General features: G+C 47.0%; 1 protein-coding gene across 10 annotated transcripts in view; it reads left to right on the top strand.

The window, feature by feature from the left end:
- PIK3CD (phosphatidylinositol-4,5-bisphosphate 3-kinase catalytic subunit delta) overlaps positions 1 to 27,032 on the top strand; it is a 59,653-nt gene that overhangs the window by 14,555 nt on the left and 18,066 nt on the right. For 2 of the 10 annotated variants that reach the window (XM_055703886.1, XM_027802292.2), the window contains exons 2-9: positions 20,260 to 20,333; positions 20,698 to 20,861; positions 22,324 to 22,552; positions 22,955 to 23,184; positions 24,033 to 24,212; positions 24,856 to 25,005; positions 25,329 to 25,418; positions 26,472 to 26,693. In XM_055703886.1, coding sequence (XP_055559861.1) covers positions 20,721 to 20,861; positions 22,324 to 22,552; positions 22,955 to 23,184; positions 24,033 to 24,212; positions 24,856 to 25,005; positions 25,329 to 25,418; positions 26,472 to 26,693 — 1,242 coding nt within the window. In that variant the 5' untranslated portion in view covers positions 20,260 to 20,333; positions 20,698 to 20,720. Of the gene's footprint in view, positions 1 to 11,650; positions 11,715 to 11,825; positions 11,966 to 12,137; positions 12,289 to 15,766; positions 15,790 to 16,591; positions 16,708 to 18,777; positions 18,976 to 19,248; positions 19,674 to 20,259; positions 20,334 to 20,697; positions 20,862 to 22,323; positions 22,553 to 22,954; positions 23,185 to 24,032; positions 24,213 to 24,855; positions 25,006 to 25,328; positions 25,419 to 26,471; positions 26,694 to 27,032 lie in introns of those variants that run through there. The other 8 variants (XM_055703883.1, XM_055703881.1, XM_055703882.1 and 5 more) reach the window with 8 other exon arrangements.

Genomic DNA, 27,032 nt, shown 5'->3' with positions numbered 1-27,032 from the left:
CAGGGGAAGACTTTGTGAGTTCTCTCCTGTGCAAATTTGTCAGGTGTCCTCATCTCTACTGTTTTGCAGTATAGCAGGATTTCCCATGCCATTTTTTGTCATTTGTAAATGGAGTAGATGTTCAGCTGCCTTCCATCCTTTGGTCAGCTGGACCCCACAAAAGAGGCTCAGGAAGAGGGGAGCAGGGAAAATGCTGTGATGCTCTGGATGGAGTAATTCGCAGTGCCAAGTAATCTGTTACCACCAAACATGCTGGGGTGTCTGTTAGTTGAGATGAGGGAAGACAAAGGTTCAGTAGCGACAGGAGCAATGGGGCATGAGAGCTCAGCTATTCTGGTGAGTGAGATCAGGTGCATGTACTTGTGCATCTCTCCTCTTGGTAAAACACATTTCAAATCTCTGTGGGCTTTTGCTGGTTCTGATTCAGCAGTGAAAAAAGATCAGGTGTGGTTTGGGGGGGGGTTGGTTGGTTTTTTGTCATTTGCTAATCTGAGGGAGCTACTCCAATCTTAAAGTTTGCTATGTGGATATTTGTATGACCACAGGGGAAAAAAAAGACTGGTGTTTCAGGAACAGAAAGTGCTAGCCTCCATTTCCCCCCCTGCTGCATATGACCTCCAAATGCAGGGGATACACAAGCAGAGTGCATGGGAGTCAGCAGCACCAATCAATAAAGCACTGAAGGAAGAGAAGAATGGTAAATAAATAATGTGCATGGAGGAATAGTCAGGGCATGACCTTTTGTAGCACTGAACGGTCTGTAAGTGGGTGCTGTGGCTCAGGTTGTAATGGCATGACATTAAAAGCCCATATGGCATCATCAGGAGCAATGTGTTTTGAGAGGGCATTTGCCTCCGGGGTGGAAGCTAGTAAAAAGAGACAAGTGTGACAGGCTGGGAAGTGGCACAGAAAGAGAAATGCTTCTGTAAAAGGAGAAGTCTGAGGAGGAGGAAGGATATATTTTTAGTGTCAAAGGGCTCGTGAATTTCTTTTGCTTTTGGCACAGAAGGAATCCCATTGTAGTGGCTAGGTATATTTGGTTTTGTTGGGGGATTTAGGAGGTAGGGAGGGAATATCTTTAAAGGCCCCTTTTCTTTGCAACATTTTCTTTAGAGAGTTGAGGGAGCATCTTGGCTCCCCACAGCGTCCTGAAGGAACCTGACAGATGAGCAGGTGGGTGGTTGCAACCAAAGCAAGCAGGAAATGCTGCTGTTAGGGGTTCATGGGGGTGCCATGCCATAGGTCTGCAGGCTTGTTAACCTGTTGGGCATTTGACTGACTAGCAAGCCACACATCTAGCAAGTAGATAACCACAACAAGAGGCATTGTCAGTCATGTTTTACTTTCGCCCACCACTTCTCCAGCCTGCATAGCCCAAGACGGGTGCTGCTACAGTTTGCAGTTTTGCAGGCTGTGTGCATCTTCACTGGAGTGACAATGCTGGGATTGCCCAGCTTGCAAAGCAGGACACTCTTTGTGCTACAGGCAGTTCAGTGCCCATAAGCTTTTTGGACAGCAATGAAGCCAGTACTTCCCAGCAAAACATCAACCTCAAGACCTGGCATCTCTGACCTCTCAGAGTAAAACAAGTAAGATTTCCCACTGTTCCCCATCACAAGAGCTGCTCTTTGGCTGAGAATGTAGCAGTCTGAAATGGGATGGTAAAGAGAGATGCTTTACTGACAGTAACGTAAATGGAATGGTTCCCTTTTCTGGTGCCTTTTTGCTTGTTGCAAATTCTTCCAGAACTTTATAGAAGTAAGGCTTTATGGTCAGGTCATTGGAAACAAGCTACACCCCCTCTTGTGGTACTCTAGCAAATGGCTGTATTTGGTCAATGTTTTCAGGTGGTTTCCATGTTGCTTGGTATCTCCAGTGGGGACTCCAGATCATTTCATTCTCAGTCACACAAAGCAGTGTGGCTTTGCAAAGTACTTTGGCAATATGACTGTGCTGTATATAATAACACATACCTGTGAAGCTGGTGCTTGTGGAGAGAAGCCACATAGACTTCACTAAATTTTTCCATTAAATTTCCCAGCCTAATTATGAAAGCATCACCTTGCCAAAGTTGCATGTGAACTCTGTGGCACAATTCACCTCCTTCTTGATAGTGGTGTGCAGCTCGTATCTTCCTGTAGGCATCCAAGCGTCATGGCTCTTGATGCCTGGGAGCTCTGTTAACTCTGTGTGTCTGTTACTGTCCTCTCCTTAACGCCTGTCATTTTGTCATTTTTATCCAGGAGACTTTGCTCTGTGTCTTTCTATCTGTGGCCTTCAGAAAAAGAGAAAATTGAAACTCCGGCTCCTGACTGGAGCCAATTTACACCAGCCACTCAAAACACTAAACGGAAAGTAGGTAGGAGGAAGGAAATGAGAGTTTGAGTGTTTCCCTGTTGCAGGTAACAGGGAAATAGAATAGGAGATCCAGCACAAAGTTGTCATCTTGCTGAGCCCCTGCCAGCACCGCAGGTGCTTTATGGCTGCTTTTGTTGGGTGATTTGTTCCTCTTAGTGTCAGGGTAAAGCCAGACTTAAGGTCTTTGTGATGGTGCAGAACAGGCTTACAGCAGCAACAATTTAGAAAAGGGACTTCCAGGCAGTCTGGATAAGGCTGAAATTTTTTCTGTTTAAAACAGATGGGGGTGTGAGTTGCTGTGTGCTTGTGGTAGCTGTTGAGGACCTAGTGGAAATAACGTTGCATCAAACCCAGGCTAAGATCTTTACAATTTTCCAAGCAAGTGACTGAGCAGATGTATATGCAGAGGTGGGTAAGCTGGGGTAACTTGTGTTATGTTGCTGGCCTTCTGCTAAAATGGAAGAATCACTTAGGTGAAGCCTCATTACTCAGGACTGTAAAATGTACAAATATGAAGATAGACTGCAAACTCTTCTAGTAAGCAATTAAGACCGTCTGCACTTAGAAACTGCTATTGTTCAATTGATTTAATAATTGAATTAATATTCAGTGTTGTTTACCAATGTGGACAGTTTTATTATCTGTTCAGGAGCAGATGACTGAACATGCTAGGCTCGGCAAAAGCACCAGTTAAATGGCGGGACACACACACACACACACCCCCTACCAGTTTTCAAGTATTCAAGTGTTTTCCTTGAAGTAAGCCCTGACAAATGAGCGGCAAGGTCTTCCTGGAAGCTTGAAGGAAAAAGATTTTAAATAAATAAATAAATACGGCTGTTTCACTTTTTCATGTGTTGAGGGAAGGTGAGTTGCCAAGGAGTGCAGTGCTTTGGCTTTGCAAGACAGCTGCTGGGAAGAGGACCTGGACAGCGCATGCTCAGAAAGAAGCGGCATGTCTTGCATGTGCAAAACCCAGTCTGCAAATCATAATGACGTACAATTTTCACAGAACAATGTGCCTTTTTTTGTTTCTCACGTCCCAGAGAAAAGCAGCAAACTCTGCAACTATTAATGATAAAAATTCCAGATTACCCAAAGGGTTGTGATGCAAGATACACATGTGGGAGTGAGCTGGGGTTTCTGTCAATAGCCTAGATACAGTGCCTGTCTTAAATGCACCTTCTGTGTGTCTTGCTTTGCTGTTTTCCATGTAGTTCCCCTCTTATTTTGTATGTGCATGTGATGTGTCACGCATGTGCTCACAGGCAGCACTTCTACACCCAGCGTGGCAGCATGTTGATTGCTGTCTGCTGTAGGAATGCCAGATGTAACTATTCTAATAGGAAGAGGGCTTATCCCTAGGGATGTTATGTGAGGAGCGTGTCCGCTTCCAGCTCAGCCTGCAAAATACCTAGGCTTTGCTGGAGATGCCCATTCATACTGTCATATTAAAACGTTATCAGGCTACTGGATGCCAGCCTAGTGCCAAGCAGCAATTTCTGACCAAGAAGTGTGCCAGGGGACCCGTCCCAAGGACTGGCTGGAATTACTGCTTGGGCTGTGACTTGGTGCTGATCTCCATGCTGGGGCGGATGATTTTGGTTTTAGGCTGGTGGAGAATTTTCCTGAAGGCTTGACCCCATCAGAGTCCCCTACCTCTCTGTTTTTAGGAGACTGATTTTAAAGACTTTGCTAGTTTGTGGTACTCTTTGTTTTTCCCCTTTTTGTGGGGACAGCAGAACAAGCCAGCAGTAAAGGGGGGGGGAATAGCTCGCTAATCTCTTAAGTGATCCAGTGCTCAACGTTAACTGTTCTAAGACAGCAGCGAGTTTGTAGCATGCAAGGCAAGACCTGCAAAAATCCTTTGAGGCAGCAAATTTCTCTGCTTAAGTGCATCCCACTGATGTGAGGGGGGGCACCCAATCTCGCTCAAATCCTGGCTGCTGCCACGTTTTAAATGATGATACTGTAATAATAAATGATGAAGCTTTTATTTTGTTTTGAAAGGCACGCTGACCCTTGTAGTGTAAGCGCTTAATGTAGCTAATAGTTGTCTGGTACAGTTTCCCAGTCCTAGTTCTGTTTAGGCTATTTGGACTGTTAGCTTCTGTGAAATACGTCTTCTTTTTTTAAAGACCTAATGAAAACAAACATTTGCTATTTCTGGACCAAAATTTGAGGACAAAAATTTTGCACTTTACTGCTACCAAAGACAGTTTGTTTTTTCTTCAACACTGTTCCCAGGGTAAAAGTTGTAGTTTTACCTCCAGCTATGTAAATGATTCTTCATCAGTATGTCTCAGGTGGAAATTCCCCTGTTCACAAATGGAAATTTTGCTCTGGTAACAGTAAAAATGATAATTTTCTTTCAGCCAAAGCAATCTCTCATTTTAGAAAAAAGAAAAAAAAATCCTTTCCCATTCCTTTTTTCCTTGTCATTGATGACTCATGCAATGGCCTTTGCTACTAATTTCTGACTCTTAAGTGATTTTTCAGGTGGCTGCTAAAAAATTCTTAAAGCATTTGTCACTGGCATGTGCCTCATTTTGTAACATGACACGTATATCCTGGTTTTTATGCAGAGAGTGTATTTGTTTGGGTTATGAATGTTGCTTAGTTTGGAATACGCACTTTATGCACCAACTAAAAGTTGACAAACAAAACCCACCCAAATATAACAAATCGTGAGTCTGTGCACAGTATTTGGTGCAGGCAGGCACCTGCGTATGCCTGTCTTCAGTGTGCAGCCAGCCACCCACACAAAAGTTTGCAAGATCTGGTCTTACTGGAAACAATAAGGGCCCCCAAAATTCCCAAACTGGATGAAGGACCTTTTTTCTTTTTTTTTTTAAAGTGCTCTGACTTTATCACTGATGTCTAGTTTTAGTTTTTTGTTCATGCGAGCTTGAGCTGTACTTCTGAGTGTGGGAAGACTGGGTGCTGCTTTTCTTCTGGCAGCAAAGAAAAGGATCCAGAATCCCCTAAGAGTAATTTCAAGATTAAATAGCGTGTTTTAGTTAAACAGGCAGTTACAACTCATAGTGGAAGTTTGTGGTTTTAAAATAACTCAATTGGTGCAAAAAGAAGTACTCCCAAGAAATGGTATTTAAAAAAAAAGAAAAAGAGGAAAGTTGTTTGTCCCTCATGAAGAACCAATAGTCAGAAAAAGTATGTAGCTTCTGTGCACTTGTTTGACATTCTTTGGTTTTGTATCAAGAAAACATCTTCAAGAGAAGTGAGGTTTTGCAAGGCATTCCTTGTGTGTGTGTGAAAATGCTGTGTGTATCTATGCAATTATATTTTGAAGTGTTAAAGGTGTAAATAATAATTTGTGTTGAGACATTGATGCTTTGAACTTGTGTAGCACCACCAGTTAAAGACCTTAAATGATTTGTACCAACAACAGAGCTTTACAAAATGCCCTGTGAAACACGGAAGTAATATTATGTATATTTTGCATGCAGAGAAACAGGTGAGACACCTTATTAAAAGCCACAGCATCAGTGCCAGTACAAGGAGTTGAACATGAGTATTTACTCCAGGTCCTGTCCTTGAAAGCATTGTCTTGGGTTTTTGGAGCAGCGTGTGTAATTTTGGTGGGGATTTTTGTTGGTGGTGTTTTGGTTTTGTGTTTGTCCCCCAAACCATTCTGTCGTAACGTTTTTGCAGTCAGTAACTCAAACTGTATCCCTTACACAGCTGTAGCTTCACATATGTTGCAGAGCTGGGTCAGTAGCATCTCCTCCTATCTAGCATTTGATTAATACCTTCCACTTCATTCTCTGGGATGTTGTACTGCTTGCAACACCCAACAGTTAAGAGAACTTGCTTTTTCCTTAACACAAGATTTTGACACTGACAGAAGCTGTAACTTTGAGATTCTGATGAAGAAACAACTAAGCAGGTATCAAACGAAGCCTCCTGGTTCATTTTGATAACCTCCGAAGGAGAACTGCCTTCAGAGATTTTTCTCCTTTAGAAGTCTTGTGGTGGTGTGGATGATCAAGATAGAAATCTCAGCTGCTTGCTGCAGCTAACTCAGGTCAGTTCTTGTTGCTTGTTTTTCCTCTGCAAGCATTTATGGGGAAATCATGGAGGAATGCATTGCTTTCAGATCTGCAATATCCTTCATTTAAATGCGTAGTCATGCAAATAAAACTTTTTTTTTTTTCTGGGCAAGGACACCAAATTACACCATTCTGGCTTTCAGCAAGAGAGCTGAGTGTCGTTCTCCCTTCTCTCTGTTGTTCAGGGGTCCTGGGATTGATGTGATTTCAGAGGCTCTTTGAACAAACAGGCTGCTTGGGTCCTTGAATCCCACCCCCTAATAATTTACTGTCAGCTCCTGTACAGGTCATGGAAAGGTTTTGCTTAGTGAGTTTTTTGTTTGAATGCATGTTCATCAAATGAAGATAAAAACGTGCTGAGGTTTTATCATGGTTTTCTTCTCTGAAATGTCTTGTGGCAATATCAACAAGCAAACTGGCCTTTTTCTTGAAATAAAAACAATTCATATTATAACCACTCTGCGCTCAGCTGTCCCAAATTCCAAGCTATGAAGTAACTGCCACATTTTTCTTCAGAGAAATATTCTCCTCCTGGGAAGATTGCCTGTGCATAGATGAAGAATAGGAGAGAACCAGCACCTATTTCAGGGTTGGTTAAGGATGTGTGCATTGGGATGTGACAAGCTAGCAGTGTGTGGAGGTGGTCAGCCCAGGGTAGCAAAGAGCTGGTTGCTTGGTGAGGTCCTTGTTCCTGTACCTGTGGTCCCCCAGGTTAATGCAACCCATACTGGGTAAAGCTGGTAAATGTGCTTGTGATCCTTTGAGTTTTGTTCCCCTAAATATCATCCTCGTCTGGTGTTTATCTTCTGCCTTGTCCTCAGCAGAGGACCTGCCATTTTTGTGGGACTTGAGCTGGGGGAAAGTGGAACCTGAGACATGTGGTAGTGAGCTCTTGAGAGAAGTGGTCGTTTCAGTCTTCATTTTAAGAAGGTGGTGTGATTAATTTCTCCTCTGTTTTTTTCAACACAGCCTTTTGCTAGTTTCTGTTCTCTCCAGAGACCCATGTCAGGGGCTACTGACCTGCAATCCTGGCACTACAAGTAAATTTGTTATCCAAATAAAACAAGTCCTTTAGTGAGGACACCAGAGATTTAACCTGATTTTTCTACCATTCCCCTATGTAACTTTTGGCCAGTTCATTTCTGTGTCTTGGTTTTTCTTGTGTGTCAACAACAAAGGAGGAAAAGCATGAGAATGCAGGGTTTACAGCAGATACTACTGAAGTTTTTTAAGCAGTACAAATCAAAGTGTATCTATTCTGAATATATTAACACTTACTATTTATTATTAGTACTGCTATATTTCTATAAAACAGAAATTTATGTTAACTTAAGTTTGTGCTTTTGCACTCCCTGTGCTAGGTCAGAGCTTGGGTTCCCTGGGCTGCATTTGTTTCTGGCTTCTGGCTAGCTCAGCGGTTTGTTTGTTATCTCTAATGTCCTACCATACTGCTGGCTGCTATAGAAATAATCACTGGGGCTTGACATGAAAATTCTGAATTCATGTCTTCCTTTTTTCCCCCACAAAGTTTGGGAGATTTTGGATCTGCACTTGGTTTAGATTAGTCAATGCTTTCCTTAGAGCACCAACGCTGATTTTCAAAGTGATGAAGGTCAAGTCTTCCCATCATCTTTTACATTGTGTCCTACTTGAATAAAAATCTGTAAAATGGAGCAGTATTAAGCTGTTTATGAAGTTAATCATAATTGGTAGGGCTGTGGCAGCTCTGGCTATTTGAAGATGGAGAACTGGTATGTTCAAGATAGGAAAATGAATGTGTACAAGCAGTTGGAGGCTGTAAGATGCAGTTTATATATGTATGTATGTTTAAAGAAATCCCAACAAAGAGTGAAAAGCCTGTAGCAGCGTATCATTGTGCTATATAGCACAGAGACCCTTTGTGGAAGGTGGAAGGTGCAAGAAGAAACGGCGATCTTCAAATCTTGAAATACTGTTGGGTTTGATCATAGGTGTTGCTCAGCAAAGGGTGTATCCTGTGGCTGTACTTACACAGGTGAGCTCTGCTCCCCGCCTTTGCGATTGCTGGTGTTGATCAGTGTTGTACACTTCACGCGGCTGTGATCCTATTTCAGATCTGATTACCAAAAAAAGCCTCTTTTGACTTTTAAATAAGGGCAAATTACCAGCCGTATTTGCAGACCAGCTGCATAGCTGAAGCAGAAACGCGGTTTCCCGCCTGTTTTGGGTAGTGTTAACCACATGGAGCAAATAGTTTCAACTCTCGAAAAACTGCACTGGCTTCCTGTTTGCTTTGTGGTGCAATTAAATGTGGCGAGTTCAGTGGGGTTTGTTTGTTTATCACATACTCCAGTCAGTGGAGGACAAGAGAGGCTTCTTGTAGCCTTGCCTGTAGAAGTGGTGAATGCAGCTTCATAAATTTTACAATTTACTAAAATTACTGACCCCTCTGTGGTTGGGGGCACAGGAGAACAGGCACAGTGATTTTCTCTCCAGGTGCTCCGCAGGCAGTTGAAAGTGTTCTTCATGGGCAGTCCTGTAAATACCGCTGTGGTTACATTACTTGCTTGTTGTCATCCTCCCCTTTGTGTCCCTGTTCCTTCTCCCTCCAAGAGCCAACCAGCTGTCTCATCCAGGCTATGAACATTGGCTGAATTTCTCATGCAGCACATTGCAGTAGAAAAGGGATTGGAAGGGAGATGGTTAGGAGCTGCACAGCCAGTGTTTCCAGCCGTGTCCATTGTGTAAAGGGATGCTGAGATGATAAGCAGATGTGCAAGAATGGTGTACCTGGAGCACTGCAGAGAGGAAACAACCTGAAAAAAAAAAGATGTGAGGATAAATGCCAATAAGTGGAGCTATGAAAGACTGATAATTAAGACCAAGGGTGCAGAAAAAGCTTTGTTGAAGGGATATAGAAAGAAGGTATTAATGGAAGTAGTTGTTGTAACTGGAGTACAAGCCAAAAGATGAAAAGAAAATCACACTTTAGATTTGGCTTTGGTAAATGTATAATAGACAGCAGCCCTTTGCTCTAGCCAAGCGCTGTGGGGTTTTCATCCTCATCTGTAGAGAATCCCCCATCTCTCCTGTGAGCTCTGGGGCACTCCTTATCCTGCAAAGGCTTGTACCCTGAGCCTGCAGTTGTGCAATGCAGAATGTCCAAAAACTCATCCCTTGTGTCCATTTGTCTTTCTGCTGTCTACAGTTTTATGTTAACCCTGGATAGTCCACAGTGCATGTCCTTTATAATACAGCCTGGGAGAAGATCCCTTCTTATTTCCAAGTGAATTTGTTTATGCATGGCAAATACTAATTGATTTTTTTTTTTTTTTAATGAGAGTCAGTTTGTGTTACCCAACAACTATGTCCACGTTGGTATTAGACACCGATTTTTCTTCTTTGCTTGATGCTTAGCTTGGAGTCAAGCTCTAGTTGCCACATTTCACCCTAATTGTTATTACGGCAGGGCTCTTAACTGGTGTGGCAGAGACCTGTCCCTGCAATTATACAAAAAGTGACCATTCTTCTCTCCTCTGTGCTCTTCTAATGAGTCCTGCATAAAACTTGGACCACAGTGTGACAGTCATGAATACTGGGGCTGGGGTGTGCATTATTCACCAAGCAGGACAAGGCTGACCCCTGGCTCAGCAGGAGCATGGCATCATGTTCCTGGCAAATTCACCAGAATAAGGGACGTGGAGCATGTGGCCACTGCGTGGCAAGAGAAAGGTTACAGCCAAGAATACAAAATTAACCTTTTGGAACTTTATGAACTCTGGGTAAATTTATACCAGATTGGAATGGGATGGAGATGGCCTTTTTGAACTGGGATGCTGAGCACGTGCCTAATATTGGGTGCATTTGAAAGAATGCCACGTGGATGCCACTAGCCCTTCTTACCAGCGTTTTCTTCACACCCGTTTGCACTGTTTTGTTCTCAGAAACACAGAGGAAAAACAACAAATTGATCTTTCCTTTCTGTTCTTCCTGAAGGTCTCAGATTTTTAATCTAGCAGTTGCAACTATTTTTCTGACTTTCAGTTCCTTTTCCCTTCCCTATGGTTTCTGTTGTCCAATTTCTCACAGTGTGGGCATATGTCCTGTAAGTGTTCAGTATAGTCCTACATGTGAAACTTGAAGATGATGAATAGAAAAACTGTTAGAAAAAAAAAAAAAAGCAGAACAGAAACCAAATTCCTGTAAACAGTCTGTTCAACATACCTTTAACATATGTCAGGGCCAATGATTTAAAATAGGCCGTTTCTGAGCTTTAAAAGGTCACATTAAGACATGATAGTAGAGATTCGAATGGAGTCAAAGAATGAATGTTTCAACAGTCACAGTTTGTACCGAGGGCAAGGTATCTGTATTGCCAACTAGTGATGTTCAGGGGGAAAAAATGAGTCAGATTGCAAGAATAATGAGTTTTTCTTGGATAATAACCTGGAAAAAAAAATGTACCTTAATCACATGCCTCCAGCAGTAGAAGCTTTAGGAGAAATGGTGATTCTGGGAGTCATAAAATTGCAGGACCAGCCAGGGCAACATGCTGACACTGTGTCCTATACCAAGATTGTTTCCATGTATGGGAGTGAAATAATTAAAAGCACAAATCTAGGTTCACATACTCTCGACCCGGAGTATGGTGGGCACTTCTCAAGTGCAGGAGGAAACATGTGAAAGAGTTTTTCAAATGAGCAAATGGGTTTTGGATATCTAATTGCTGCTGAAAATTTAATGAGACGGAGGAGAGCGATTGTCTTTGAGCACTGGAAACATTTCTTACCCCCATCTGCCACTTCTTTGGAACCGCTAGTTTCCTGTGACAAGTCAGAGAGATGTGATGGCAATGCCATGGAGTGTCTGAGAAGCAGCTGACCCTTGGGGCACCTCGAGGCTCTGGTGGGAGGTCCTTGCAGGATGGTTTGGTGCCTGGGTGGGCTTCCCCTGCAGATAATGGATCTGTACAACCGGTTGGGGGAGGAAAAAAATGGGTAGGTACCCTGTATGTCCTTGGTCCCCAGCACGTAACGGTGTGCTTGGGTCCTCTCTCTCCTGTGACTAGCAGGTGCTAGTGAGACGCCAGGCAGGTTACAGCTTGTGGCTACCCTGCTCTTACTTTGGGCCCCGCAGGCACCTTGTCTTCTCATCACCTGACTCTCCTTTGGGATTTGGGGTCCTCCCCATCCCTGTCGCACAAAACTTTTTGCAGGTGAAGAAAGTGTAGTTGCAGGGCTGAGGCGGTCAAAGGAGCCCCTTCCAGGGAAAGAGCGAATCCCAGGCTATGCCGGATCTCCCGTGTGGGTGGGTTTACCGTACATGTGGGTTTGGAGCCCACCTTCAACATCGTGTTTCAGCTCTGGTGGTAACGGAGCTGTAACGGAGCTGCTGACCGGCGCTACAGGCGTGTGTCCCCGGCTCACGCACGGCGCCGGCGGCGTCGGGAGGGTGGCAGCCATGTCGTGCTGGGGACACGCTCTGCGCGGCCGCCGGGACCGGCGCTCCCGGTTGTGCATCTCCTCACGCGCTGGGCTGGCCGAGCCGGTGCCGCGCAGGTGACCGGGGCGCTGCACCGGCGGGGTGACCCGCCGGGACCGAGGGTGACGGTGCGCGCCGTGCGGCGGCCCTGCGGCGGGGCTGCTGCTGCCTGGGGCGCGGCCCCAGCTGCGCGGCGGTGCGGGGGGCGCGGGCCCGGCGCGCGGGGCAGGGCGCTCGGGGGGCGACGGCCGCGGGTGGGCGGTGCGCGCTCGGCGGCGCGGCCCTTTGCAGACGGTGCCCGGCGCCGGGGCGCGGGCGGCCCTTTGCAGACGGTGCCTGGGCGGAGCCGGGAGCCCGGAGCCGGCAGCCCGGAGCCCCGCGCCGCGGGCGAGCAGTGCAGGTGAGCGTCGGGCCGGGGGGAGCGGGGCCGGCTGGGGCTGGGGCCGGGGCGCTGCGCTGCCCCCTCGCCGCGGCCGGGGGTCTCCGTCCGGCCCGGGCCGGGCCCCGCGGCTGGTGGAGGGTCACCCTGTCCCCCGTGGCTCGGTCCTGCGTGTGTCTCCGTGCCGTTTGAGGCAAATCCGAGTGGCTCCTTCAACGGGCTGTGCTTTTTCTGAAGAAAAAGCGCTTCTGCTTTATACAAACTGGGTGGTTTAGGATTCGGTAATCTACGTGTTGGACGTGGGGTTTTAGCTGCCTGGGGAGCCAGCCCTCGAAGCCGGGCCCCCGCAGGGACAGATGTGCTGGGGGCTGGCAGGGGCCAGGGGCCGAGAGCGATGGTGTCACCCGCTGGAGAGGGCCCTGCCTGGCCCCCCCGGCAGGTTTGGCACCTTGTCGCTGCCGCGTGAGAGTCACCCAGAGGTTTGTGCAACGTCTGTCCGTCGTCCATGCCTGCGCTGGTGCTCTGCTGCCCGGGTTAGCTGCCAGCAGCGGTGTGGGGCTCTGCGCCGGGTTTGCCATGGGTTGTGTGCCTTGGCAGGGCGCGGAGTCTCCTAAGAGGCCTCTAAAGAAGGTATCCATAACACCTAAGCACGGTACACGGTACGTGCTTGAGGTGGGAACCTGAGAGTAAAGGAAGCTGAATGTAGTGGTGGAGGGTCATTAGAAATGTATGGCTTATTTTTTGTTTTCATCAGCAACACGTGTTGTCCACCCATGGGAGTCTCTTGAAAAAGACCGATTTCAGCAACCTCTTCAGCCAGAAGCTTTCATTTATCACAATTTCCTCCAACTCCCAGCCTATGCCCCTGTTAGCAGTAATAGCAGGAGTGCAAAGATTCCAAATCACTCTGCCAGCATTTAAGAATTACAACATCCTTCGTGAGATATACTTGTGCATAGAGAAAACTGAAACACAGAGGAGATGTTTGAAGTCGTGCATCAAATGACTCTCAAGGTTGGAAACTGAACTTTGCAATTTGTCAGCTTTCAAGCTCTTACTTTAACTGCTAAATATACTGTTTCCCACTAGATGTTTCCTTAGACAATACTGAAAGCATAGTTGCTTGACTGTGACCTTGCCTAAAAGGCTGCTTGAAAGTTTCTACCAGAGCAAGATTCTCGAGTCCTCCCATCGGGTACTTTTCTTACTCCCTGGTGTTCCTCTGCCTCTCTCTAGTGATACTATTTTACTTCCAGAATAAGGTATGGCTTTACGTTGCTATTTCTCTTAAGTTGCTTTACCTGAGCTCCTCTTTTGCTTCCTTTGGCTATTACTAGTTGTGGCTGGATCTAAGGCCCTGCTGAGCTTCAGTGATGGTGTATCGCCCTGTTGCTCTTTCCCTAGTTACTCTGGTGCTGGGAGCCCCATAGAAGTGCTGCCTGTTTTTATCACCACGTGTACTTTCAGCTTTCCTCTCTCTTTCCTTGCTGACAACCCCTTTCATCATCAGCCCTGTACACAAACAAGGTTAGCTCCAGTTCAGATTACATTAGTGTAGTCCTGCTTCCCATTACTTTTCTCTACGAGCCCATTTTATGGGGATGTGCATGTGTAAGGCAGGCATTGAGGAATATAAATGCTCAAAGTAAGGGAGCCTTTATTTCATAAAGGGAAGAGTACAAGCCAAGGGATTCTTTGGATCCAGTGGTTGTTCCAAGCCTGATCCTTGTAGTCTTCACATAGCTAGAATGCTTCCTTGGAAGGTGGAGAAATCCAGGGCTCTCCACTGATATCTCGATGCATGGAGGATGCAGATTTCGGCACATAAACACTGGTTTGTATCGGCCTCTAGAGGGGTGCTCTGTAGCATTTCAGGGTCCTGAAGAGTCAGGCACAGGCATTTTCATCCCTTGCCCATTTTTCCTGGGCAGATTCCACTGCACATCTACCTCAGCCTAATGGCTTGTGTAATCAAAGTAGTGAGTAAAGGTGGTTATTCAGAGGCTTAGAAATCTCTAATAAAAGGCAGTTTCGAACCAATGTAACTGTGTTCTGCTATGTAGAGCTGAATGAACAACAAACTACTGTTGAAAGAACAAATGAATCTGCAGGGAATTGTGTGGCAGGATATGAGATCAGTATACAGAGCATAAGCTGATAATATGCAAAAACCTTTATTTGATTTTTGTATTTGGTGGAGCTAGGAGTCTTATTGCAGTAAACCAAATAAAGGAGATAAGAATATTCTAAACTAGGATTTGAGGAAATGAACCCTGAGATACAAAGGCATTGTTCAGTACTTGAGTGCTTCCCCACACCTGATTTCAAGGGGTCCTGGTTTTTTCCCTACCTGGTCCATGGGCCAAGCCTTACACTTGTGTTTGTGTGTTTGAAGGAGGAGCTGGAGACAGTTGGAGCTCTGGTGCAACTCAGGCCTTTGCTGAAGGTGCAATACTGCCACAGGAACTGAAAGAGAGTAGTGGTGGCCTAACGGCACAGTTGGGACACTGAGCTGTATTTTACAGAAAGCTTAATGGAGGTTGTAAAGGAAACGCTTTTCTTGAGATGACAGCAAAATCTGTGCTATTAATGCCACCTCCAAAATTTTATTAGCAGGTATTCAAGAAGGCAGCAAAACCATTCTTCTGGCATAAAAGGCTGCTGCTAGCTGAATGTCCAGGCTCAGGGTCACTCTTGGTGGCTGTCTGCAGGGGACAGCTGTGAGTTCTCAGTCCAGCTTGCTGTGGATTCCGTAGGCTGGCCAGAGCATCACATCCAATCTGCTGCGTTGAAGGTCCCTGCTCAGCTGGGGTGAATGGGTCAGCACAGCAGACACTTGCACCTCTGCAAGCCGGCATCCCCTGAGGCTGTGTTTCCAGCACCTCCCGCCAGCACATGTTCATTTTTAGGTGAATAAAGAGCCAGGTTGTCAATACTTGTCAACAGGCAGACCTGTGATAGGCCAGTCTTACTGTGAGCTGCTGTTGCATCTGCATCATGGGACTGGCACCTGAATCTGGATTTTTTATGCTACAAGGGAAGCAGATAGAGCACGTTTTTGCTGTGTGATAAGTGGCTGGCACCTAGGTGTGAGTATCCAGTTAGCCCTGCAAAGGGGGGAGGGGGGGCTACAAAACTCCCAAGCCCAGTTCGACACGCTCACCTGCTGCAGCAGGTTTCCCCGTCTGTTCTTCATTCTTCAATGCTTACATGACTTGCCCGCAGTGTACAGTGGACCTGTTTTACCCCTTGATTCCCACCAAAAAAGCAGTCCCAAGCTTAAAAAACTTTCAGAACACTCACTGAAACGGATCTGCACCTATGAAAACTTAGGGTTGATTCAGAACTGCGAAGTGTATTGATTGCACGGTAAAGACATGTCAAGCACGTGTGTATGTAAAAATTCCGGTGGCCTCCTCCCCCAGCTCAGTTGCCTGCAATGGATGTTGACTTCCTGCTGTCTCCCACACAAGGCGCATCACCTGTGAGCTCTGCATCACTCATTTCTTATAAACTTGAAAGGTATTTTTGTAGTCCTGGGGTTTAGTAATTTTGTAATCTGTTTGTGGGCGTTAGAGCTTCTGTGTCTGTCTAACGCTGCCGCCTCACAGAGGTTTGTGGAACACTACTCCACGTGTGATCTTGTTAGCTTGCTGCTTTTTTTTTTTTTCTTCTTTTTTCTCTCAATAGCAGTTGTATGTTGTAAACACCAAAGCTGTGGCTGGTAGACTTTGTAAGAAAAGATTTGTGTCAGTGTGTTTTATGTTGACTGCTGGCTTGTTAAATACTGTCTGGATAATTTCAAATGTGTCTGTTAAACTCTGCATAAATTTGCCTTTATGTGCAACTGTGTGTTCCTCGGGGTGTGTGAACTCAAAACATATGCTACCTCCTGTTACTGATGTTGTGCCTGCGTTTGTTATGTGGCATCCAGTAACACAGGGGGTTTTATCTTCCAGCTTGGCAGGCTGGTACACGGCCTAGTCCCACATGCGTATCAGCTCTGCCTTGGTCATCTCTCCTCTTTGGTAGAGACACACATTTATTATCTTTACACCAATTAATGCATGGACAAGCCTCAAGGAGGGTAAAGCAGCCTGTAGCTTTCTCGCGGAATAAGGACTTGAGGCAAAGCGGGGAGAGGAGGTTGAGGATTTGCCTTTATCTGGAACCTGGAATTTTGTCTTGTGATTATTTTCCTCCATGTTTTTCTGCCCAGCTATGAAGAGGTCTGGGCATTGTAAGATGGGTTCATTGCCCATATGACTCTCAGTAAAGAAGTGATTAGTACCAACAGATGCATCTTTCATGATTGCTCCCCTAGGACATGACTCCACATCTCAAAATTGCTGAGGGATTATGGAGCAGTTGCCCACTACTGGGAGTTTTTGCTGCTTGTTGTGCTCATCTGAACCGGAGGCAGGGGTCCACGTGGAACAGGTCCGTGTGTATTTCATTCCTGGTTTCCTGAGAAAGCCTGTCTTGCACAGACTTTCACCTTGTCCTTACCAAAATATTCCACAGAGCAGAATAATGTGTGAAAAGGAGAGTATGCTTCAATTCTCTGGGAACTGTGGGGAATAGCTTCATGTCTGGGCCCATGGAAATCTGCTGCTGGGCACATGCTTGATGCTTTGGGACCTGTGTTGTGTGACAGCATATATTTCTCTTCCTCTTATGTTCTCTGAGAAGTCCAAAGCGATACTGTGCTCTGCAGTTTGAGAGCTTGTTTATCTGCAGGCTGAAGGAAGCAGCTGCGATGGCCCCATGCAGAGGGTAGTCCCAGCCCATGCTGTATGTCAGCCAGTCCACGCACTGCTTGTCCAGCTGCTGGGCTCTCCCTTTGGGTTGTGGCTGGTCACTCCTCACATCTTAGCGAGATCTGAGGTTCCCATCAAGTGTGCTTGCTTCTTTTGGGAAAACAGCTTCCACTGCTCCCTTCCTGTGGGATAGGAAGAGCGATTCTTTAGGGCAGCTGGGCCCTGCCCATCTCAGAAAATAACAGAATAATGTTTTGAGCAAACTGCATCTTGTTTTCCCGTGCTCAGCTATGCCAACAGCACTGCCAATGAGACACTGCCCCTGCAAGTCCTGCCTGTGCAGTACCCTTGCCTGGGGACAGTATGATGGCAGGGCTCGGAGGCACGCAACCTTGGGTGTCCTGCCTGGGCACATATGTACCAGTGGGCAGCTTTTAGGTCAAGCTTGTGTACAAGCAGGCCCAGAGGAAGACTGCTGCCAGAAATGAATGAGGAGGTGTTTGAGGCTCTGTAGTTTCCTCCGACGTTCTGTGCTACCTCCAGTTCAGGGGCTGGATGAAGTTCACAGAACGATATACTTGGCCCTCGCGAGGGCCAGATCTTTGAGCTTGGGTTTTCACCTTGCTAGGACTTTTTTGGCCACCCAAGCACATCAGCTGGCCAGCCCGTCTTGAGGTATATCTCTCTTGGATGGAGCATGGGTACATACCAGCTATAGACGGAGAGCTTTGTGTGTTCTGGTTGTCTGTTCTGCTTCTTAGCCCCGGGGTGCCAAGTGCCACGTGCATCCTGTCCTGCGAAACTTCTGACCTTCTGGGAGCTGGAAGGCAGCAGCGTACCTGCCTTGCACTTGAAACAAGTATTTGAGGGTTGTGGGAGATGTGGCTGCTGGGGCAGGAAGTATTGTTATTGGAAGATGTAGTTGGGGGAATGTGGAAGTATTCTAGCAAGAAGATGTTTTGGGCTAGTAGGAGGAGTGAGGAGTGAGGGTGTCTTATAGAAAGTGGGTGGCTACAGCCTGGTGTTGATAAGCAGGGGTCTTTGATAGCCTGTGTATCTGCCCGAGTTTTGTTCTGTGGGTTTGCGTCCCACTAAAACACAAACTTCTGTCTCACCGTTGCTTGCCCTAGCTTTGAGAGATATGCAAGTTGTGCAGTAAACTAATTTCTGTCAAGTGTGCGTTGATTAACTTGAACCTCAGGCTACCAGACCTACAGCTCAGAACCCTACCACAATATGAGATTTTTAACAATAATCTGTCTGTCCACCAGTGTGAAAGTCTGAGGTGACACTGGGGCTTTTAAAAATTGACAGCTGCAACAGGGAATCCCTTTTTCTTAAAGACTGTTGCAGTGAAGGACAAAGAGTCTATCTCAAACAATACCAGCAGCGTAAACCCCGACAAAAAGGAGTGATGCTGTATCTGACTATTCACAAATGGCAAAATGACCCAGAGAAAACAGAATTGTAATTACTTCTGCTGATGAGGTCAAGATAGTGCAAACAAGGTTACACCCTGGAGAACTCTTCCAATTGCCCAGCACAGAAGGGAAGATGGAAGTGGGGTGGTGCCGGAGTATTAATCCATGCAGAGCTCGCTTCATGTAAAAACTCTCACACTGGATCAGATCTGAGGTCCAACTAGTTGAGCATTCTGAATTTAGCAAAGGGAAGGGGAGAGGTTTGGTAAACGAAGTTCCAGAGACTGTGCAAGTCTAGAGTTATTCTCCCTTTGGCATATCTGCTCCAGGTTCTGTTGGAAAAATCCCTCTACGTCAGGAGATGATCAGCGAGTTTGGAAAGACAAGGGATTGAGCAACCTGAACTTCACATTGTAGTGCTAATAGCCTGGATAGGTACTTCATGCATCTGATGGGATGTGGCATTGGGTAGAAATCCTCAGTGGAAGGAAGCAGTTCAGCCGTTGTTGTGACTCCTGTCTCTGCTGGTCAGTAGAGTTGTGGTAGATTGCTGCTTTTGTTGCCCTTGGAAAGGCCGAGGCAGCAGCTGTTCTAGAAACTTGCTGGTTTAATTGTTAATGAGCAGAAGACAAGGCAAGCTTGGTTTGCTTTATTCAAACTTGTAAACCTTGCCTCCTCCCCTTTTTACTTCCCTCCCTCTTAAGGCACATGGGTGGTTTTGTGGTTGCTGTATCCGGTCTCCGTGTGATACAGCGTGTGCACTGAGGAAGCGGGACAGATAAAACAGCTCGTATTTCTGGGAATCCTTACCCTGCAGCTGATGGGGAAGTGGTGTGCTCCCAGGCACTGGCAGATAAGATGCTGGGCTCCTTGTCATTCTGAAGTGTAGGGCTGGCTCACAAGAAGCTGACAGCCGGACTTCATGATTTGGGAGACCCAGATCTTCCGCAGCATGTTGCTCAGTCTCTTTCTAAGTTTGCACACCGTCTGACAGCTGCAAAGCCATTTTTTAAGTAGTGAATGAGCAAATTTTGTACTGGTGTCACAGGCCAAGGACAAGTGACACTTAGAATTGCTTGGGGCATGTGCAGGGCTGAATTTAGAACCAGGAAATGCAGGAGGCTGAAGCCTGGGTTTCCACAGCAGCTACTAGTCACGGCTGTGGGAGCACCCTCCAGGCTGTGCTGCTGGCGCATCTCTCTGCTGACCTGGGGGAAGAACTCTGGTAAGTGAGAAGGAATTTAGGTGAGCTGGTTTCTCTGCTGAGGTGTTTGAAGAGAATTAGTTACAGCCACTTCTCTGTTGCGGGGAGCTAATGCTAGCAGTCCCAAGCTTTTCCTGCATGTGGGGACACACCACGCGCTGCTGCCCGTCACCTGTGGAGGAAACTGGAGTTCTGTACTGCTGTAGTATTTTGCTTGTGGGCAAATGGATGGAGTGTGAGGGTTTAACTGACTTTGGTGTTACATGTCTTTAAGGAAGAAGATGTACAATGGGTTTGTGGTGAATGCCTTTTGTTTTAGGCATGTGTCATGTGTGCGTTTATTCTGTGTTTGAAAACAGGAGTTTGTACCTGATAGCATTCAGATTCTTTTTCTCTTCTTTGCATTCTTTGGGTGTACTGAGAATAAATTGTAGAGCCCTACCAAGTGAAAGGATGCAGATGGAATTAACAAACTTATTTTGATTTTCTGAGCCTTAGATTTCATTTTTCCTTGGGGAGGGGGATATACAGTGGAGTATTATTTATCTGTGTGTATAAAAATGCGTGCATACTCAGAACTGACAACATCTCTTTTTCCCTCTTGCAGACTGGAACTGAGCTCTGGAAAAACAAAGTGGAGCTTGGAGCATGTGGCCTGAGGATTGCCTTACAAAGCAAGGGGTAGGGACTTACTGGTTTTGTTGGCTGCTTGGTCATAAATGAGCTATCGGGACAAATGCTTTTGTTCTCAAGTGAAGATTATTAATATTTTTGTGTGTCAAATGTAGATGTTAATCCCAGTCTAGAAGAGATTCAGAAAGGGTTGCATTGAGATAGAAGCAAATGCTATAGCAAGGACGCCTCTGTGGCTTAAAGGCTCTGAACTGGAAATCTGACTAAGCTGCATATATTCCTGACCTATGAGGATACACTACCCTTCCTTTCTTTGGGTTCTTTTGCACATTAACATCCCACAGAGCCCAGCACAGATCTGAGGAGATATCACGTAGTGAACAGCAACAGACTTTTTCCCGTTTTCTTGCAGGTGGTAGCTAAGAAGTGAGCAGGATGCCACCAGGCATTTACTGCCCTACGGAATTCTGGGCCAAGGGGGAAAATCAAAACATCCAGGTGGACTTTCTGCTGCCCACAGGCATATACTTAAACCTTTCTGTGTCCTGCAATGCCAGCTTGGGCACCATCAAGCAGGTAACAGCCTTGTTCCACAGTCTTATCCGCAGTCTCTAGGGATGAGGACTCTGTTCTGGGGAACACCTGGGGAAATGTGTTGGTTCTTCACTCGGTGCAAGTTGGGTTTCTTCTGCATTGCTCTGAGGCAGTTCCTTGTAACTCGCTGTGAGAGCCCCTCCTTTGTGACAGCCTCTGCAGGCCACTAAACCCATGTCTAGCCACTAAGACTGCCACAGGGTGCCAGGTGGTGCCATTCTCTGGGTACTTGCTCAACCTCGGGATGAGAATAAGAGTAACTTAAGGAGTGAGGGCAGATTTGAATCGGCCACACAGGGCTTGTGCGTTGTATGTTTAGTTCCTGCTCACCTGAGCCAGCCAGTCCCCATGCTGGATTTTTTCATTATGAAAGCTCTTGTGTATGCATGTGCAAGCAGTAGTCACCCCCAAACAGTCAAATACAAATGCTGGACTGACTCAAAGCAATCAGGATACCATCCCAGCCTTCCCTTGCCTCACAGAAATTGAATACTGAAAATTTGAAATGGTAACTAAAGGATTTTTCTTAGTGCTTCATTTGGGAAATAAAATGCTGTAGTGAAGCCCTGTGTAAACAAAGTGTAGCTGCTTCCTTATTTCCCTGGCCAGAAGAAGGGTTAGGGGAGAGTGAAGGAAAACAGCAGAAAAGGTTTTCTCTGCAGTAGCAACCTGGCCTAGATGAGTCACAGATCACAAGGGACAGAAGCACAGTGCCAGATTATTCCAAGGTTTCTCATGCTGCAATTTTCAGATGAAAAAAACCACACAAACCCAACCAAAAAACCTGTAAGTAGAGCTGATTGTTTCTAGCTGTGAGGTTACAGCTCTGTTTTACAGCCAGTGGGCACACTGGGTCAGATTGGAGGCCCAGGGTTTTGTCTGCTGTAGCAGGCGCTTAGGGTGAGAGGGAAGAAATGGGTTGCGAACAGTCGTGTGCAAGTGCCATGCACTTGGGAGCAAAGGATCTTTGGGAACTGGGTAGTGTTGAGAAGACTTGGGAGAAGTTCTTGGCTCTTGTCACAGATTTTGTGTTACTGGGGGCAGGTTTCTCAACCGAATTTTGCTTCTCGTGGGAGTAATACCTCTGTTTCACAAGGCTGGCAGTCAGCCAGTACTTAGGTGAGGTGTTCAGGTGGGGGCTACGTAAATACCCAGGCTGAGGGATTTACTTTGCCTGAAACAAATGTCAAGCATGAAAAAAGGAAGTCAGTTAATGGCACGTAGAAATGAATCTACCCAGCAGTTCAGCAGGAGCTGGAGCCACCAGACCTGGCTGAAAAGCTGCCTGCGACTGCAGGCGCGGGAATGCCGTGAGCAGGTTTGGCTGAGCGTTGCCTTTGCTACGTGGCGTGCCTTTAGAGAGCGGGGCTGTGGGGCGGCAGGAAGAGAACGTGAGGTTCTGGCAGTGCAGCTGTCCTCTCACCCTGCTGTTGGTCTGGCCCAGGTGGTGTGGAAACATGCTCAATATGAGCCACTGTACCACATGCTCAGTGACCCCGAAGCATACGTCTTCACGTGCATCAACCAGACAGCGGAACAGCAAGAGCTGGAGGATGAGCAGCGGCGGCTTTGTGACATCCAACCCTTCTTACCGGTACTGCGGCTCGTGGCTCGAGAAGGAGACAGGGTCAAGAAGGTTATTAACTCCCAGATCAGCCTGCTCATTGGAAAAGGTTAGTTTCCCTGTTGCTGGTCTGGCCAGGAGTGTGGCAGGGATGTCGGCTGTAGGTGAAGCACAGGCTGTCCCAGGCAGCCTTGCTACGTATGGAATGGTGGTGGAGCCCTGCCTGTGCCAGTGGCAGAGTTAGAAAGCTTGGTCTCTGGTGGACCTGGTAAGGGAGAGCAGCGTGTGTGCAGACCATCTTTCCTGCTGGCAGGGGCTATAGTAATTGAGTTGGTGCAATTGTACATAGTAACAATAAACAATTGCTAGTAGCTTGGCTGACTCTTCTCCTTTTGGCCAAATTAAGCATGTGTTTGGGAAGAGTGTTTCACAGACACTTGGTTATCAAAGGCTCATTTGCCCCATTGGGTGCGGGCGCTTATTTAGCCTTTCTCTCTTACTCTGCACTTAGGTTTGCATGAATTCGACTCTGTGCAGGATCCGGAGGTGAATGATTTCCGCACCAAAATGTGCCAGTTCTGTGAGGAGAGAGCAGCAAAGCGGCAGCAGCTCAGCTGGGCAGCTTGGATGGAGTACAACTTTCCCTTGCAGCTGGAGCCCATGGCCAAGGGCCTTGGGACTGGCTCTCTACATATCTCCACCAAGAACATTTTTGTCAACGTCAAGTTTCAGTCTGGCGGGGTAAAGCACAAACCTTTCTGTGACAATGTTTAACTGGTTTGTGCTTTCCCTTTGGGGACCTTTGGGCATTTGGAGACAGAATAATGTATGCGTGGACAGTGTTGCCATGTGTTCAGTGTTCCATCTTCATTCTCCAGATTCCTTTGCCTGTGGAGATGGTTGGGAGGGAGACTCTGAGCCTCCAACCAAGGGAGCTGTTCCCCTTCCTGAACATGCGTTGGGTCAATGGTTAGCTGGTAGCTGAGGTTGCTGCATGTACATGTGGTGGAAAGCTTTTTGGTTTGGGGTAGGAGAGGACCACGGAATCCAATATGTGCCTGTCGTTTTGAAGCCCAAGAGTCTGCTCAGCTCATGCTCAGCATTACGCTGCTTGCAGGCATTGGTCTGTGTTGCCTATGGGCCCTTGTTCTTGCCTGCTACCCTTGGTTAATGTTATTTTTGCATGTTGTGCGGGGGCATGAAGGCAGGAGCCACCCCCATGGGACAAGGGCCTTCCAGAGCAGGGTGTTTGAGCATGGTGTCCCTAGCCACACTCTGCCTGGCTGGTGGAATGGCAGTGGGAAGATTTTTAGTGACTAGCAACCACATGAACGGGTGATTCTGCTTAAACTGGCCTTGAAGTTCCTGATTCCCAGCCTTGCGCTTGTGCTCCTGCCTAATTTGGCAAACACCCCTACTTATTTGCTAGTGTGTGTATGTCGGGGTGGGTAATTCTGCCTTCCTATCCTTCTCTTTACCGTCAGCAACAGGAATGTTGTTGCCTATCTGCTGAGCTAATGCTGCTCCTTGTGCTGATTTCAGCCCTTTGCTGGTATTTGACAGTGTGTGCTGTGTTGTTGGGATTGCAGGAGAGCTTCACTTTCCAGATCTCCCCAAAGGAGTTCCCCATCACATTAATGAGCTATGCTATCAAGAAGCAGGCTACTGTCTTCCGCCATGAGACAGTGGAGAAGCCAGAGGACTATACCCTGCAGGTGAATGGGAAATGTGAATATCTCTATGGGAACTACCCCCTGTACCAGTTCCAGGTGAGCCTTGTGTCTTGCTTTATCAATGAGTCTGTTCCCATATGGCCTCCTCTTGCTGGGAGGGTGGATTGAGGTATGTTATCCTCCATCCAGGAGGCAGTGCTGTTTACAGGGACGCAACACATCAGTGGCAAGACCTGGATGCTACTTAGGGCAAGGGATACTTCTGGAAACCTAACAGATCCTTGTGTTTTGAGGGCTCGTGCTCAAAGCCTGTCCCTCGGTTCCAAGTACTGTGTAAATGCATTTATAGACTATGGTTCTGGAAATGTCGTCTTGATTGCATGGTGGGCTGGGGGTTCTCCTCCTGAAAGTTGGGCAAGTAATCCCGTATCCTGTGTTGGCCTGGCAGGGCAAACTGCTGTTGGGAGCGCTGAATCCTTCTCGTTTTTTTCCCTGAATGGAGCCACTTGAGCCAGTCGATGAAATGCCGACTGTAAAAGGCACTTCATGTTCTCAGGTCTGGCAGTGACTGGCAGGTTTATTAAAGCAAGAGGAGATACGTTAAAACTGAATTTGGATTGTTGCTGTGTCCTTTTCTTACTCCTTCCACCTCTTTCTGCTTCAGCCAGTTGTGATCTGCTTGACTGCTCTTGCCAACCTGGTCCGTTTCATCTGTGCTGACTTTATCCTCTCTTTGCAGTACGTTCGCAGCTGCCTCCACCGAGGCCTGACACCCCACCTGACGATGGTACACTCCTCCGCTATCATTGCCATGAGAGACGAGCAAACCAATTGTATTGCCAGCCCCCCAAAGACAACTCCCAAGCCTCCCCCGCTTCCTAAGAAAAAGGTAAAAGAGGGGACAGTGACCCAGTGGGGTCACCCTCAACTCATCCATTGATGGAGATGCTGATCTTCTCTGGGAACAGTAGCTGGTTCTCCCTGCCTCCCTCAGGACAGGTTCCTGGCTAGGGTCTGAGAGCTGGGAATTGCCAATCAGCCTTCCAGCTTCCTCCGCAACTTCCCTGCTTGTCACAGCCCTAAAGCTCCCACCTGCAATGCAATGCTCTGTTCTGTTGGAGCAATAAGCATGCAATGAGAGATGAAGTCTAGCACTGGCTTGAGGAGTCTTGGTTGCATCTATTTCTGATTGGAACCCTTTTCTCTTTCTAGCCAAACTACAGCTCTCTCTGGTCCTTAGAGCAGTCTTTCTACATTGAGCTGGTGCAAGGCAGCAAGGTCAATGCAGATGAGAGAATGAAGGTAGGTACTGACTCACTTTGGGGTTTTGGTTTTGTGTTTTGGCTTTCCCAGTTGCATCTGTCTTGCTTGTGTGGTGAGAAGGCAGGGGCTGACAACTTGATCTCACGTGATCCTCCATTCTGCTTCATTCAGCCTTTGGCCAGTTTCTAAACTGCAGCACAACAGGAAGCGGAAGGGAACTTGTGAGCCAGCAGCCCAGCGATGTGTTCTTAAAAACACTCCACTGCAAAAATTTCTGAGGAGCAAACAGAGCTGCTGCCCTGTGCTAGTATCTGTTGCTTGACAGCGATGTGGAGGGGCAGGGAAGTCTGCAGAAAGCAGAGGAGGGGAAATTGGGCTCTGGAAGGGAGAGCGATGGGAGAGGTGGTGACTGGTAAAGTTAAGACAGGACGCATTATGCAGCAAAGCCCTGGGATTTGCAAGGGGATTGCCACGGAGGGGGAGCAGGCGAAGGAGGAGGTGGGGAATGGCTGCCCTTTGGGAAAGGGAGGAAGCAGGGCAAGAATATATCGCATACACAGGTGTTCTGCAGGGCAAAGCGCTTTATAAAGAAACAGGCAATTGAATAGTTATTTCTTCTGCCCAGTGCCCCATCATTTGCAGGGAGCTCCTCCTGTTGAGGACTCCTGTAATTCAGACTAGCCAGCAATGCTGTAACAAGAGGTGAAGTTGGGGATGAGCTCGGCCTATCAGCTGTACAGTGATCGGGCAAGAGGAGTGCAGGTCTGCAGGCAGATTAGCACCTGCAGACAGCTCAGCGTGCTGCACTGCAGGCACAGCTGCTTGCATGTGCCCTTCTCCTGTGGTGCTGATGTGCCTGGCATAAGCACTTGCCCAGCTCTTGGTGTCTGCCCTGCTCTTTCGGCATGATAGGTTCCTGAGCTTTTGCAGCTTTTTTGCTTTTTGCATGTGTCAGAGAATTGGGGAAGAGACAGAAGTAAGGGCACCCTGCTCAGGGGAACAGATGCCCTGTCCTGTTCCTCTTCTAATCGCGTGTCTTAGTAAACAAGTCCCTCTGGATTCATGGTATTCTCCTGTTTCTCCTTCCCTCAGCTGGTGGTGCAGGCAGGTCTCTTTCATGGCAATGAGATGCTGTGTAAGACAGTGTCAAGCTCTGAAGTGAATGTATGCTCAGAACCAGTGTGGAAGCAGAGGCTGGATTTTGATATTAACATCTGTGATCTTCCCCGTATGGCACGGCTCTGCTTTGCCCTCTATGCTGTCATCGAGAAGGCAAAGAAGGCACGTTCCACCAAGAAGAAGTCCAAGAAAGCTGTAAGTAAAGCCAGTGTGGGACTGAGTGAGGCTTACCAGTGCTGGAGGGCACAGGACACTGTTCTGAGCTACATGCCCATTGCTTTCAGAAGAAGACTTTATTAATAAGAGCTTACAGATTGATGACCAGTAACTTCTTCAACAGGAACAGGAAACTGATGAGTGGCTGCCTGTAGGAAAGGTTGTTTAAATGTAATGTCTTATCCAGAAAGACCATTAAGAAACATACCCAGCATCTGAATGCACACACAGAGGAATCATGTATATTAATGTCCCTGTTTTGCTGTTCTGCAACTTCCTTGTTTTGTAGTTGAGGTTAAACCATCTTCTGTGTTGCAT

Source organism: Falco cherrug, chromosome 3 (genome assembly GCF_023634085.1).
Source record: "Falco cherrug isolate bFalChe1 chromosome 3, bFalChe1.pri, whole genome shotgun sequence".
In the NCBI taxonomy this organism is placed as follows: Eukaryota; Metazoa; Chordata; class Aves; order Falconiformes; family Falconidae; genus Falco; species Falco cherrug.
This window is presented reverse-complemented; position numbering and strand designations above follow the sequence as displayed.